This window comes from Phocoena phocoena, chromosome 11 (assembly GCF_963924675.1).
Source record: "Phocoena phocoena chromosome 11, mPhoPho1.1, whole genome shotgun sequence".
Taxonomy (NCBI): domain Eukaryota; kingdom Metazoa; phylum Chordata; class Mammalia; order Artiodactyla; family Phocoenidae; genus Phocoena; species Phocoena phocoena.
In genome coordinates this window covers 10,079,939-10,094,902 of record NC_089229.1, presented here as the reverse complement: position 1 = coordinate 10,094,902, position 14,964 = coordinate 10,079,939, and the positions used below count along the sequence as shown (strand labels likewise).

The 14,964-nt window shown below is 47.8% G+C and overlaps 1 protein-coding gene across 2 annotated transcripts in view; it reads right to left on the bottom strand.

Moving 5' to 3' along the window:
- The window catches only part of PLA2G6 (phospholipase A2 group VI), a 40,965-nt gene extending 30,691 nt beyond the window's left edge, over nucleotides 1-10,274 (bottom strand). For both annotated transcript variants that reach the window (XM_065886799.1, XM_065886801.1), the window contains exon 1: nucleotides 10,066-10,274. In XM_065886799.1, the coding sequence (XP_065742871.1) occupies nucleotides 10,066-10,274 (209 nt within the window). The remainder of the gene's footprint in view (nucleotides 1-10,065) is intronic.
- Nucleotides 10,275-14,964: the final 4,690 nt, after the last annotated feature.

Genomic DNA, 14,964 nt, shown 5'->3' with positions numbered 1-14,964 from the left:
CCTCTTTTTTCTTGGGACCCGGCCATCATACCACAGGGAAGCTGAAGCATCATGGAGATGACTCTTGGACCCTTAACCCTGGATAAACTCCCAGCCAACAGCCAGTACCAATTTGCCAGTTATGAGTCATCTTAAGAGTGGATCATGCAGTCAAGCCACCCCAGCTAATACTATGTAGAATCAAACTGAGCCTTTCCCACTAAGCTCTGCTCAAATGGCAGATTTGTGGGCTAAATAATTGATACTGTTTTAACCCACTAAACTTTGGGAGAGTTTGTTGCATAGCAATAACTGAAAATGACACATGTTGGTCAACATATTGTAACGTAGCAATAACTGACACATGTGCCATGTAGCAACTGCTGAAAACAAAACGCAAAGAGAAAACATTAAAAATAGCAAAGAGAGGGCTTCCCTGGTGGCGCAGTGGTTGGGAGTCCGCCTGCCGATGCAGGGGACACGGGTTCGTGCTCCGGTCCGGGAAGATCCCACATGCTGCGGAGCAGCTGGGCCCATGAGCCATGGCCGCTGAGCCTGCGCGTCCGGAGCCTGTGCTCCGCAGCGGGAGAGGCCACTGCAGTGAGAGGTCCGCGTACCACACACAAAAAAAAAAGCGAAGAGAAAAAATGTTTTCAGAGGGCAACCATCAGACTCAACAATGAAACTCAACAATGGAAGCCAGAGATAATGAGATGACATCCTTAAAGAGCTAAAAGAAAATAAATGCCATGGAGAATTCTACACCCAGAAAAAAAAAAAAAAACTTCAAGTATGACGGTGAAATTAAAATATTTCACTAGTCAAACAAACAAATGCACCAGAGAGACAGACTGACTGACTGTGACATTAGCAGACCCAAATAAAAGGAAATACAAAAGGATTTTCTTCCGGTAGAAGAAAGTTGATCCTAGATGGATGGTCAAAGATGCAGGAAAAAAATTAAGCACCATGAAAATGGTAAATATGTGAGTGAATCTAAATAAATATTGACAGTATAATGCCTTGTTGGGTTTAAAATAAAAATATTAATAAAAAACAATACATGGCATAGAAGTCTGGAGTGGGATAAATGCAGTTAAAGGGTTCTAAGACCCTTGTATTGTTCTGGAAGAGGCCAAAGTACCAATTATACTTCAGTAAGGCCAAGGATGTGTGTTACAATCTCTAGGGTTCTATCAAGAACTGTGAAGGGTACCATACGACCCAGCAATCCCACTACTGGGCATATACCCTGAGAAAACCATAATTCAAAAAGAGTCATGTACCAAAATGTTCATTGCAGGTCTATTTACAATAGCCAGGACATGGAAGCAACCTAAGTGTCCATCAACAGATGAATGGATAAAGAAGATGTGGCACATATATACAATGGTATATTACTCAGCCATAAAAAGAAATGAAATTGAGTTATTTGTAGTGAGGTGGATGGACCTAGAGTCTGTCATACAGAGTGAAGTAAGTCAGAAAGAGAAAAACAAATACCGTATGCTAACACATATATATGGAATCTAAGGGAAAAAAAAAAGGTCATGAAGAACCTAGGGGCAAGACAGGAATAAAGACACAGAACTACTAGAGAATGGACTTGAGGATATGGGGAGGGGGAAGGGTAAGCTGTGACAAAGTGAGAGAGTGGCATGGGCATATATACACTACCAAACATAAAATAGATAGCTAGTGGGAAGCAGCCGCATAGCACAGGGAGATCAGCTCAGTGCTTTGTGACCACCTAGAGGGGTGGGATAGGGAGGGTGGGAGGGAGGGAGACGCAAGAGGGAAGAGATACGGGAACATATGTATATGTATACCTGATTCACTTTGTTATAAAGCAGAAACTAACACACCATTGTAAAGCAATTATACTCCAATAGAGATGTTAAATAAATAAATAGAAGAACTGTGAAGGGTTTCAGATTTTACCCTACTTGCAAACTAACATGTTAGCCTGACACAGTTTCATGGATGCTGGCAGAAGACACAGGTTCCTGGATGAAGGACAAAGGACAATTTATTACTCGCAGCAGTAGCATTTGTGCCAGAGTATCAGCATTTGCGCCTATTCCCTGGGATCCATTTCCCAGAGGGTGACATGAAGAGGGTCAGGTGACACCTGCTCATGTTGCATTAGAAGACAGAAACCCTGAGTGTAGGGAACTTGAATCTGTTATAATCATCAGTGAGAAAATCTGTCTAATCTTTGCTCTGGAGGAAAATATTATCTTTATTATATAGAAGAGTAAGCAAACCTACCCTTTGCTCGAGAGAAAGACTCTACCTGTATCTTCCAAGGCTGTTCACAATACAAACATGCTTGTAAAGACAGTACGAAACAAAACTAGTCAGAGCCTCTGCTTGTAAGATGTACAGAAACACAAGAGACCCAAGGAGAACTACCTCCCAAAAGCTATCATTAAAAGATAATAATAGAGTATAAATTTCCAAGCTAATAGAGATGGAAAAATAGAATAATAAGAAAACATTTAATCATAAATTGCAAAAGCATTATGCCAAGGGAAAAAACTGATTCATAAGACTACATGCTGTATGATTAAAAGATAAAACTATAGGGATAGAAAGTAGATCAGTGTTGGGGCTTCCTCGGTGGCAAAGTGGTTGGGAATCCGCCTGCCAATGCAGGAGACACGGGTTCAAGCCCTGGTGCGGGAAGATTCCACATGCCATGGAGCAACTAAGCCCATGCGCCATGACTACCGAGCCTGTGCTCTGGAGCCCGTGAGCCACAATTACTGAGGCCCACGTGCCTAGAGCCTGTGCTCCACAAGAAGAGAAGCCACCGCAGTGAGAAACCCACGCACCACAACTAAGAGTAGCTCCCGCTCACCACAACTAGAGAAGGCCTGTGCACAGCAATGAAGACACAACACAGCCCAAAATAAAATAAATAAAATAAATAAATTTATTAAAAAAAAAAAGTAGGTCAGTGTTTGCTAAGGGGCTGTGGTGGGTGCAGAGGCATTACTACAAAGGAGCACGGAGGAAATTTGGGGTATAACAAAAAAGTTGTGCATCTGTATTGTGGTGATGGTTACATGAGTGTGTACCTTTATCAAAATCCACTGAATGATACACTTAAAATTGGTAAATTTTATTTTTTGTAAATTGCATCTCAATAAAGCTAAAACAAAACAAAACAAAAACCAAAAAATAAAAAGAAGACAAGAAAGAAAGGAATAAAGAAAAGAAAACAGGTGGAAGAATAACAAAAAAAAAGCAAACAGTAAGACAGTAGATTTAAACCCAAATATATCAGAATTACATGAAGTATAAATAGACTAAATGTTCCAAATAAATATAAGAAATAACAGACTGGGGGCTTCCCTGGTGGCGCAGTGGTTGAGAGTCCGCCTGCCGATGCAGGGGACACGGGTTTGTGTCCCAGTCCGGGAAGATCCCACATGCCGCGGAGCGGCTGGGCCTGTGAGCCATGGCCGCTGAGCCTGCGCGTCCGGAGCCTGTGCTCCGCAACGGGGGAGGCCACAACAGTGAGACGCCAGCGAACCGCAAAAAAAAAAAAAAAGAAATAACAGACTGGATAACAGGGAAAAGAAAAGACAACTACATATTCTTTACAAGATTAAAATTATAAGGAAATATATAAATACTAACCAAGAGAAACCTGGTGAAGCTATATTAATATTAGAAAAAGTAAAGCTTAAGGTAAAAAGCATTGCTGGACACAAAGACGGACAATTTGTAATGATAACAGTTTCAATTCACTAGGAAAATATGATAATTATGTATCTAATAATAAAGCTCCAAAACAAAGTCAAACTTGACAGAATTAAGAGAACTAGACAAATCCACAGTCATACTGATAGATTTTAACATATTCTACTAGTTTCTTACACAAAAAGCAGACCAAAAAAAAAAAAAAATCCCTATTGGATATAGAACAATTAATAAACTTGACCTAACAGACATATATAAAGCATTATTCCCATCAAGTACAGAATACACATGCTTCTGAAACACACACACAAAATTATAAATATCGGACCCATGCTGGGCCATAAAGCAAATCGAAACAAATATCAAAGACCTGAGAATATTTAGACTATGTTCTCCAACCACGATGCAATTAAGCTAGAAATCGATAACAAAAAGATAACGAAAAATTTCCCATATGTTTACAAATTCACCAAGATACATACAAATTATCTACGGTTCAAACAGGAAGTCATGGTAAAATTTAGGAACTTTCTTGACTCGATGACAGTGCAAACATTATATATCAAATTTGTGAGATGAACTTCCACTTCTGGCTATGACAGAGGAGTTCGTACCAGACTAGCCTTCCTGGTGAAAACAAATATAAAGGCAGGATTAAATTCAAACAAATACCTGAAGGTTCTGGAGAGAACCAAACGCAGGCAAGGCGTAGCGGGCCAGGAGTTTAGAGAAAAGGGAAGCACACTGAGGTATGCCCCACATTTTTACTCAGGGAACTGAGGTAAGCCCCACGTTCTCATTCAGTTTAAAAAGAAAGAATAAAGGTAAAATATAGTCATTTTTAGAGATAGAAAAACAGAGAATTCACTGTCAGCAGACTTGCACTAAGAGACTCAAGCAGAAAGAAAACGATCTCAGATGGAAGCAACATAAGGCAGGAAAGAATAAAGAACACCGGAAAAGGTATTACGTGGGCAAGTCTCAATTGACTGTGTTTTGGGTTTTTTTTTTTTTTTTTGGCCGCGCCACACAGCTTGTGGGATCTTAGTTCCCTGACCAGGGATTGAACCTGGGCCCTCAGCAGTGAAAGCATGGAGTCCTATCCAGTGGACGGCCAGGGAATTCCCTGAATTGACTGTTTCTAAGAACAATAAAAATGTTTGGGGGTATATAGATAGAAATATTTACATATATATTTAATTAAAATGAAAATACATCACAAAAAGTTGATGAGATGCATAAATGGAACTGAAATATTCAAAGGTCTCTGCATTGTCAGGGAAGTGTCCAAGTACCAATTTAAGGTGGACTGTGGGACTTCCTTGGTGGTCCAGGGCTAAGACTCTGTGTTCCCAGTGCAGCGGGGCTGGGTTCCATCCCTGGTCAGGGAACTAGATCCCACATGCTGCAACGAAGAGCTCACATGCCACAGCTAAAGATCCCTCGTGCCGCAACTAAAAGAAAAAAAAGATCCCACACATGGCAACGAAGATCCCACATGCTGCAACCAAGACCCAAAGCAGCCAAATAAATAAATAAAATAAAAATATTTTTTAAAAAGGTAGACTGTAATAAGTCAAGGATGCATTTTGCAATTTTTAACTACTTAAACATTAATAAAACAGCTAATGATCAGGGGAAATGGCATTAGTATACATACAGCAGCATTTGGCTTAAACACAGTCAAAAGTTGGTTCTTTGAAAAGACTTTAAAAAATCAATAAACCCCTAACAAAACTCAATGAGAAATACAGAAAACCCGAAGTACCATCTTTTCAGATTCTTCAGATGTTAAAAAGAATAAAAGAGGACATTATGAACAACTTTATGTCAATGAATTTGACATTTCCTGAAAACACAACATACCAAAACTGACACAAGAAGAAGGAGAAAATCTGGTAGTCTGGTATCTATTAAAGAATTGAATACATATTGAAAAGCTTCACACAAAGGAGACTTCAGGCTCAGATGGCTTCACCCATGAATTCTTCCAGACATTTAAGAAAGTAGTAATATCAATCTTAAACAATTTTCAGAAAATAGGAGAAGGATTACTTCTCAACTTTTTTTATGCAGCCAGTTAAAGCTGACACCAAAACCTGATAAGAATGTTTTTTAAAAAGAAAATTACAGGATAATATCTCTCATAAACATAGTGCTGAAAATCCTAAACAAATATTCGATTTGATCTAGCAATATACAAAAGGGATGCTACATCATGACAAGGAGAGATTTATTCCCAGAATATATGGCTGCATTAACGTTTCAAAACCAACCGATCACCCAATCAATGTACAATTCACCACACTGACAAAATAAAGGAGAAACTAATGAGCTAATAAATGCAAATCTCAATTGTTTCAGTATGAGCATTTGATAATATACAACACCCATCCATGAATTTTTAAAAAAGGAAGCTCTTAGAAAACCGAGAATAAAAAGGAATATCCTTAATGCAACAGACGGTATCTGCAAAAAACTTAGAACAAACATCACGCTTAATGGTATGATGTTGAAGCTTTCCCTTTTGAGACAGGAATGAGATGAGGATGCTTGCTTCACCTCCTTACTCATCATTCTTACCAGTGCAGTACGGCAAGAAAAATAAATAATAAGTATAAGGATTGGAAAGGAAGAAGCAAAAACTGTCATTATGTTCATGATGGTATGATTATGTTCTCAGAAAACCCAAAAAGTCCTACAGATAAATTATTAGAACTAATAAATGAGTTTAGCAAGGTTGCTGAACACAAGATGAATGTACAAAAGATCAACTGCCTGGATATACACAACAACAAACAGGTAGAAAATTAAACTTTAATAAATATCATTTATTAGAACATCAAAACATGCCAAACACTAGGAATAAATCTAACAAAATATGTCCAAGACGAATGTGCAGAAAACTACAAAGAATTATTGAGAGAAATTAAAGAAAACCTAAATAAGTGGGAGGATATTTCAGGTTTTATAGTCTGGAAGACTAGACAGTATTAAGTTGTCAATTCTTTTTTTTTTTGCAGTACGCGGGCCTCTCACTGTTGTGGCCTCTCCCGTTGCGGAGCACAGGCTCTGGACGCGCAGGCTCAGCGGCCATGGCTCACGGGCCCAGCTGCTCCGCGGCATGTGGGATCCTCCCGGACCGGGGCACGAACCCACGTCCCCAGCATCGGCAGGCGGACTCTCAACCACTGCGCCACCAAGTTGTCAATTCTTACTGAACTGATCTATAGAGTCAGTGCAACACCAATCTTAAATCTCAAGAGCAGAAGTTTTGTTTCTTTCTTTCTTTGCTTGTTTGTTTTGTGGGTGGAACTTCTTTGTCCCATAAAAATGCAAAGAGTTGAGAATAGCCAAGATAATCTTGAAGAAGAAGGAAGTGAGAACTTGTCCTACCAGATATCAAGATTTATTATGGAGTTACAAGACAGCATTGTATTGGTGCAAGAAAAGAAAAATAGAACAGTAACTAGAAACGAATTCATTCCTACAGGGAGGGACGCCTAGATTTATGTCCAATGGCATTCTAGAGCAGTGGAAAAGAACAGTTTGTGATAAAAGGTCCTGGGAAAACTGAATCTCCAGCCGAAAAACAATAAAAAGAAACTTGAGTCCTATTTCACACCATACATTAAAAAAACATATATATTCCAGGTAGATTATCAACCTAGTTGTAAAAGCAAAACAAAATAGCTCCTAGAAGATAATATAGAAAAATATCCGACTTCCCTGGTGGCACAGTGGTTAAGAATCCACCTCCTAATGCAGGGGACACGGGTTCGAGCCCTGGTCCGGGAAGATCCCACATGCCGCATGCAACTAAGCCTGTGCACCACAACTACTGAGCCTGCGCTCTAGAGCCCGTGAGCCACAACTACTGAGCCCATGTGTCACAACTACTGAGCCCGTGAGCCACAACTACTGAGCCCATGCACCTAGAGCCCGTGCTCCACAACAAGAGAAGCCACTGCAACGGGAAGCCTGTGCACCGCAAGGAAGAGTAGCCCCCGCTTGCTGCAACTAGAGAAAGCCCGTGCGCAGCAACAAAGACCCAACACAGCCAAATAAATAAATAAGTGAGTAAATAAAAAGATACATGCACCCCAATGTTCATGGCAACATTATTTACAATTGCTAAGATATGGAAGCAACCTAAGCGTCCATCAACAGATGAACGGATGAAAAAGATGTGGTACATTCCATACAACGGAATACTGACTCAGACCCAGGCCCTGTCCTTCCAGAGCTCTGTGGCCTGGTGGGGGAGACAGATGTGCAAACAGACATGTGGCAATCCGTGGCAAGAGGGGCGGACAAAGGTACAGACACTGCTGAGGGAGAACAGAGGGGTGAGCACAGGCTCACAGAGCAGGGACACGTGAGTCGCAGGCCAAGGAGTGCGGGAAGAGCATTCTTAGCAGATGGAAAAACAAAGGCAAAGAAAACATGTAAAGAGTGAAGGTCTGTCCGGGCAACATGAGTCTGACACAAGCCCATGTACCCCACATTGACCCCACTGAATGCCGGGTCCTGATCCACCTTTTCTGGCTACTGCCTGAGCCCCTGGAGGGCAGAGACCTGCCACTGGTGGAGATGGGCTGTGGGCTGGATAAACAGTGAACGGGCAAACCTTAGGGTGTGTGTCCAGGTAAAGTCCCAGCACAGAGGGCCTCAACAGTCAGTCGCCTTTCGAGAAGTAAAGATCACGTGTCACACACGCTTTGATGATTCCTCCCAGGATTCCTGGGAAGTGCAGCCCTGCTTCTGCTGAGATACCAGCGAGGGGCTGGCGGGGTTCATCAAACAGCATATGTCACAAATCAATGTCAGCAGTAAATGATTAACTCGTACCAGGAAGAGAAGTATGGATGTTATCACAATGTACACGGCGGTGCTACAAGTGACCACCACGGGGCTCACCCCAGAAGAGCCAGGCGCCTGGACCATATGTCAGGCTGGGGGCCCAGGATGGGCCCAGCTCATCACACTGCAAAGCGGCCCACCTGAAGGAAAAGGAAGCGGTGGGCTCTGGAACCAGGATGTCTGTACCCCAGCTCTGCTATGAGTGGCTTTGTGACCTCAGGCAAGTTACTTAACTTCTTTGAGCTTTGTTTCCTCCTCTGTAAGAAGAGGTCAATAATAGCCCTACCTCTGGGGACTGTGGTGAGGACAGAGGGAGCTAACAGTTAGACCAGCGCCTCACATGCACTAATATAACGCGATACTATCATTGCGGCCGTCTGTATCAGCCAGCGTCCAACTCTCCACCCACAGGGGTGTTGTGAGACTCCCAGGCCTTAGGGAATAAAACCTGAGGATTCAGAAGACCCTGATCCCCTCCCCCAGCCTGAAGCTCTGCAGTTACAGAACAGGAGCACCTCTACCTGGAGGCTGGAAGCAGGACCCTCACACCTCCGTCCAACACACTTAAGTACTTTGGGGACAAAGCCCTCCAGGCAAGTAAAGGAGGAGACTTAAAAGACAGAACCTCGGCCCCCTGAAGAGGAAGTCCAGTACACCAAGCCTTCTCTCCACAAAGCGCAGGGTGTTCGGAGCAGTGGGGAACCCCCCACGACGACTACCCACAGTGAAAAGCCCAGGGCTCTGGCACAGTGCCCCCATCCCCCCAACAGCCCTCACTCCCAGCGACTCCCAGGCCTTGGCACCACCATTTCTGCAGCTCTTCAGAACCTCTGCTCCAGCCTCCCACCCTCCATCCTCCATCTGCGCCTCCCAGCTCACTCCCTGGACGACAGGACAGCCAGATGGGTGAACGAATGAAGCAAGACCATCAGCCGTAGCCCAACTCAGCCCCGTTCTGCCAAGCTCCCTGGACCCTGCATGTGGGGTCCTTGGTCACTCCTCTCCCCTTTTCCCAACCGGCCCTGCAGCTGCTCAGCTTCCTCAGCCCTGTCCTGGGTTCCTACACGTTCCTCTAGCCCACGGAGGGGGGACCAGCATGCCCTGAGAAGAGCAGCTGTCCACCCCTTCCAGGCTCCCCTGAACAAACCTCGGCCAACCAGCCCCTACAAGGACAGTCGTGCCTTAAGGACCCAGGGCTACAGGTGATCCCTGGGCCTTCCCCGATTTGACCTTCTCGGCTTCCCCATCCTTCCTCCCTCCCTCCATCTGTATGGGTCAAGCCTCGAGGGAGGCAACAGTCCTCCAGCCCCAGCCCCTGCTGCCGGGACCCTGATGGTCCGGAAGGTGTCGAGTCCAGGAAGCCCCTCCCTCTGTTTTAAAAGCAGCCCCACCCCCAACAGACCCCTCAGATGTCAACCTGAAGAAGCTGCTCTCGGCCAAGGGACCTCCAGGCTGAGACCTGGGAGGAGTCAAAGGAGAGAAGTGTGTGTGGGGCAACGGACCATCACCCACCGGAATCCACTCTGGGGGTTCCTGGGGTTGACCAGGATGCAGTCCCACGTGCGACTGGGAGCGTTCTGGAACAGACACAGCTGCTTTTCTTCCCGGACCCGGCCACTCGAGCTGTAGTCCGCCACGGCCACCGCCTTCACCCGGAATGGGTTGGAGAACAAGTTGGTGACGCTGCTGAGGGTGCTGACCAGGCGGCCAAAGAACTGCATCCTCCGTGGGGCCGGCGGGGAGGCCCCGCCACCTTCCCCCTCAGTCTGGAAGAAAACAGGGTCTCTGGTCAGCCGGGCTCGGTCTCCCATGCCCACCTCACCTCGCACGGCGGTTTCCTGCACGGGCACCCAGGTGGCTCCCCACCAGCGCTGCTCCCCGGATTCTGGGCCTGGAGGGACCTGGAAAGGAGGGGAAAGAGAGAGAAGCAGCACTGAGTGGGAGGGAAGAAGGGTTGATGAGAAGTTCCAGGGCTGCCGCTGTGCACAGGTGACCAGCAGTGTCCTGCCCGCTGACGCAGTTTCCTCATCCGCAGTGCGGGGCTGCTGTGATCAAAGATGGCGGACATGAACGCACGTGATGGGCGACCCTGCCCTGTACAAACGGGGTGTCCTCACTCTGTAAAGTATGGAGTTGACTTTTGGGAACTCAAAGAGCTTAGCACTGGTCATTTGAATTACACAAACAAAACCAGTGTCCCCTCTCTACTGGATGCCACAAAGGGACCAGGGTCATCTCACACTCCATCGGGGGCATTTGTCTAAAACCTTTGGTGCCTGCTACCACGGGCTTCCCAAAGAGCTCTGTGAGAACACAAGAGCAAGCTCCTCGGAAATGAACACGAACGTAAAGACTTAGAAACACTGCCATAGGTTTGGGTGGAAATTTTGTTTCCTACCCACAGGGTCACAGTTTCTGCTATGGAAACTGTCCCCAGTTTGGGTAACAGAATCAGATGCCTTATTTCCTGGGTTCCCAGAAAGCACACTACCTTCCTCAGGCAGGGCCACCAAAGCTGCATGACAACTGGCTGGAGGCCACCCCTGCCTCCGTGCCAGGATGTCACCTGCCAAAAGAGCAGGTCAGCTGCAGGCCAGAGCGTGCGAGTGTGGGCACCGCGGGAGAGCGTGGACATGCGAATGGATACTAGTCATACCCTGGCCTATGGGTGGAGGGAGGAGCGACGTTAGGGATGAAAGGAAAAGCAAGAGGCCTACAAAGGATCATCTAAAAAGGCAGCAAGGGTCAACAATAATCATCCCATCAGGAGACGCTTACTAAGCACTTACCAGGTAGTAGGCCCTGAGCTAAGCACGGCACGTAATTGTCTCATTTAATTCTCACAAATTGTATGAGGCAGATGGCCAAAGCACACCATGCAGCTTGGGAGCAAAACTGCATTCAAGGGCTTCCCTGGTGGCGCAGTGGTTGAGAGTCCGCCTGCCGATGCAGGCGACAAGGGTTCGTGCCCCGGTCCAGGAAGATCCCACATGCTGCGGAGCGGCTGAGCCCGTGAGACATGGCCGCTGAGCCTGCGTGTCCGGAGCCTGTGCTCCGCAACAGGAGAAGCCACAACAGTGAGAGGCCCACATACCGCAAAAAAAACAAAAAAACTGCATTCAAATCCCAGCCTCACCACTGACCAGCTGTGTGACCTTGGGCAAGTTACTTAACCTCTCTGAGTCAGTTTCCTCAACTGTAACATGGGGATCACAACAGTGCCTAATAACAGTACCTGGCAGATAGTAACTTTCAACAAACATTAGCCCTCTTTAGTTCCATCACCCCCTTTTACAGATAAGGAAACTGAGGCTTAGAGACCATGATTGAAGAGCTTTGAAAACGCTGTGAAGCTTTGTAATGTCTTTCCTTTTTTGATGTGGTGTGAGCAGACTGTGAGAGTCAGTTTCTCCTCCTTTAAAACGAGGACAACGCTCGCCTCTCATGTGCGGTGAGGATTAAATGAGAACGTTCATGAGGGTGCTTAGACCTATGTCAAGGTCCTTCTTTCTTCCACACTTGGGAGCTGAAAGGACAGAGGAGCTGGGTACCTGCGCCTTTCCCCACAGCCAGGGCAGAGGGGCTGGGATCCCAAGAGAAGGCATGGGACTTGGTATCCGGAAAAGAATTCCCCCAAAACAGAACACATGGCATGCACGGCAATATGCTTTATAACAATTTCTGTTTTGACACAGAAATGGAAGCAGCTTCAACACCCAGCATTAGGGGAATTGTAAGTTACGACACGTTACCCCCAAGACACCGTGTGCTCACTAAAGGCCGCTACTGAGAAGGCGGTAACAACTCAGGGAAAGCACGTGGCGTCGTTACAGGCTCGGTGGCAATAAGTCCATGATGCTCCCTGTGCTGTTCTGGGCTGCGAGCTCGGCCTGCAAAGCCACTGCAAAAAAAAAAAAAAAAAACCTGATAGAAAACATGCCAAAATACTAAGGGTAGATGAGAGTATTAGGTTTATGGGCAATTTTTTTTTCTTTCCCCTATTTTCCAAATGGTATAGAAAATTATTATATTTTTTTAATTTTTTTTTTTATTTTTTGCGGTGCACAGGCCTCTCACTGTTGTGGCCTCTTCCGTTGTGGAGCACAGGCTCCGGACGCGCAGGCCCAGCGGCCATGGCTCACGGGCCCAGCCGCTCCGCGGCATGTGGGATCTTCCTGGACCGGGGCACGAACCCGTGTCCCCTGCGTCGGCAGGCGGACTCTCAACCACTGCGCCACCAGGGAAGACCAAGCCCTATTATATTTTTTAGAGAAAGTGGGAGTGGGCTTCCCTGGTGGCGCAGTGGTTAAGAATCCGCCAGCCAACGCAGGGGACACGGGTTTGAGCCCTGGTCTGGGAAGATCCCACATGCCGTGGAGCAACTAAGCCCGTGCACCACAACTACTGAGCCTGTGCTCTAGAGTCCACGAGCCACAACTACTGAGCCCAGGTGCCACAACTACTGAAACCCGAGCGCCTAGAGCCCGTGCTCCGCAGCAAAGAGAAGTCACCGCAATGAGAAGCCCGCGCACAGCAAGGAAGAGCGTCTCCCGCTCGCTACAACTAGAGAAAGTTGCACACAGCAATGAAGACCCAACACAGCCAAAAATAAAAATAAATTAAAAAAAAGAAAAAAAGAAAGTGGGAGTGTAGGCTGAGCCTCTGGGGCCTGCATGTGGGGAGTCGGGGGGCGTGGGCGGGTCAGGCCTGGCTTAGAAAAGCAGCACAGAGGCTTCCCAGAGGGCAGGCCGCAGCACCGAGAGAGGCGCTCACAGGGAGCTGGGGAGTCAGGAGCAACCAGCGCCCACGGCCCACCTGGGTTAAGGAGGAGAGTCACCGTGAGGGTCCAGCTGGATGGAAGGCAGATGCCCTGCCCCAGAGGAGAACCTCCCTCCTCAGGGTCCCCAGGGCTGGTGGCGAGGGTGCCCCCCACGCACACCGACAGCAGCCTGGCCCCAGAAAGGACAGGCCTGGCCCTCCTCCAGCCTTCCAGGGTAGGCGTGAGGATGAAATGACACAGTGGAGGGAAAGTGGGACGCTGGCCACTTTGGGCACACAAACAGTGGCCACTGTCATCACGAGGTGGAAGAAAGGAAATGAAAACCCTGGGCCACATCCTGGACCGATTGTAACAGGCTGGCCTCGTTTCTGTCCCCTTCCTCCTGTCCCCGCCACCTCTGACCCTGGAGCCCAGGTTCTTTCCGGCATAGCTGCAGGGATGGGCGCTGGGCTGGGGAGCAGCTGCCACTCGGAGCGTGGAGGGTCCCTGCGCACACGACCCCACCTGCACCCCTCCCCCCACCCCCTACCCATCCCCGTCCCCTGCCTGGACTGTCCTCCCTGCCGTCTTCACCTGCCCCAGAGCCTGCTTTCAAGAAAGGGCTGTCAGACAGATAAATACACCCCTTCTCATCCTTCAGGACTCAGTTTACGTGCCACCTCCTTCAAGAATCACACCCTGCGCCTCCCCTCCTCCCAGCCCCAGGCGCACGTGTGCTTTCCTCCGTGCCCCACCCCGCCCAGTGCACGCCCACTGACCACTTAGCCTGGGATGGTGATGCCGTATCTGCTGGCTGGGGGGAGGGGGGCCCATCCCCCCTTTATGGGTTTATCCAAGCACCTGGCATGCTGTTCCCGTCTCACAGTGGGCATAACGTAAATGTTTGGTGAATGAATGAGAACAAATGAATGAACCAACTGGAGGCCCCGGGGGGCCAGCACCTCTGAGGCACCCCTCCCTCCTCTCTTCACCCTGTGCGGTGGTAACACACCACATGTCCCATTCCTCAGCCACTCTGACCACAACAGAAATGCCCAGGAGCTCACCCCAGCACAGGGCAACCTTTACGGGGCAACTGCTGGGCTTTGATCTGGAAAATTCGGTGCTTGAAGCTCAGCTCATTCATACTCCAGACAGGGAAACTCGTCAAGCTCGCTGCTGGACCAGAGGGGCAGGGTGGCTGCTCAGGAGGTGCGTGCCAGGACAGCCGGGCCAGGTGGCTGACCTCACGGGACGGGCCACATGGGGATTCTGGAAGCACACACAGAACTGCTTGAGTTGGAAATCAGGCTTTGTGAGCCCCAGCTGCTTATGACAGGATGTCCCATGATTGGAACGACCGGCACAGGACAGCCTCCGGTGCAGCCGACGTCACCCCCGTGCCCTGCCCTGGCAGGACGGGCTGAGAACACAGGGTCAGATCAGAGCACTGCGCCTCCCCTGACCCCCGTGGACTTCCTTCCTGCAGTGCTTGCCATCTGCACCTCCCAGCCCACGAGCGCATCACTGCATGCTGGCCCACGGCACATCCTCTCATAAGGCCACCTCGCTTTATGGCTGGCAGGGGGTTTTCACGGCTGTTAGCTGCCTCAAAGCTCACAAATGCCCATGAGACAGGGACAGTGCGATCG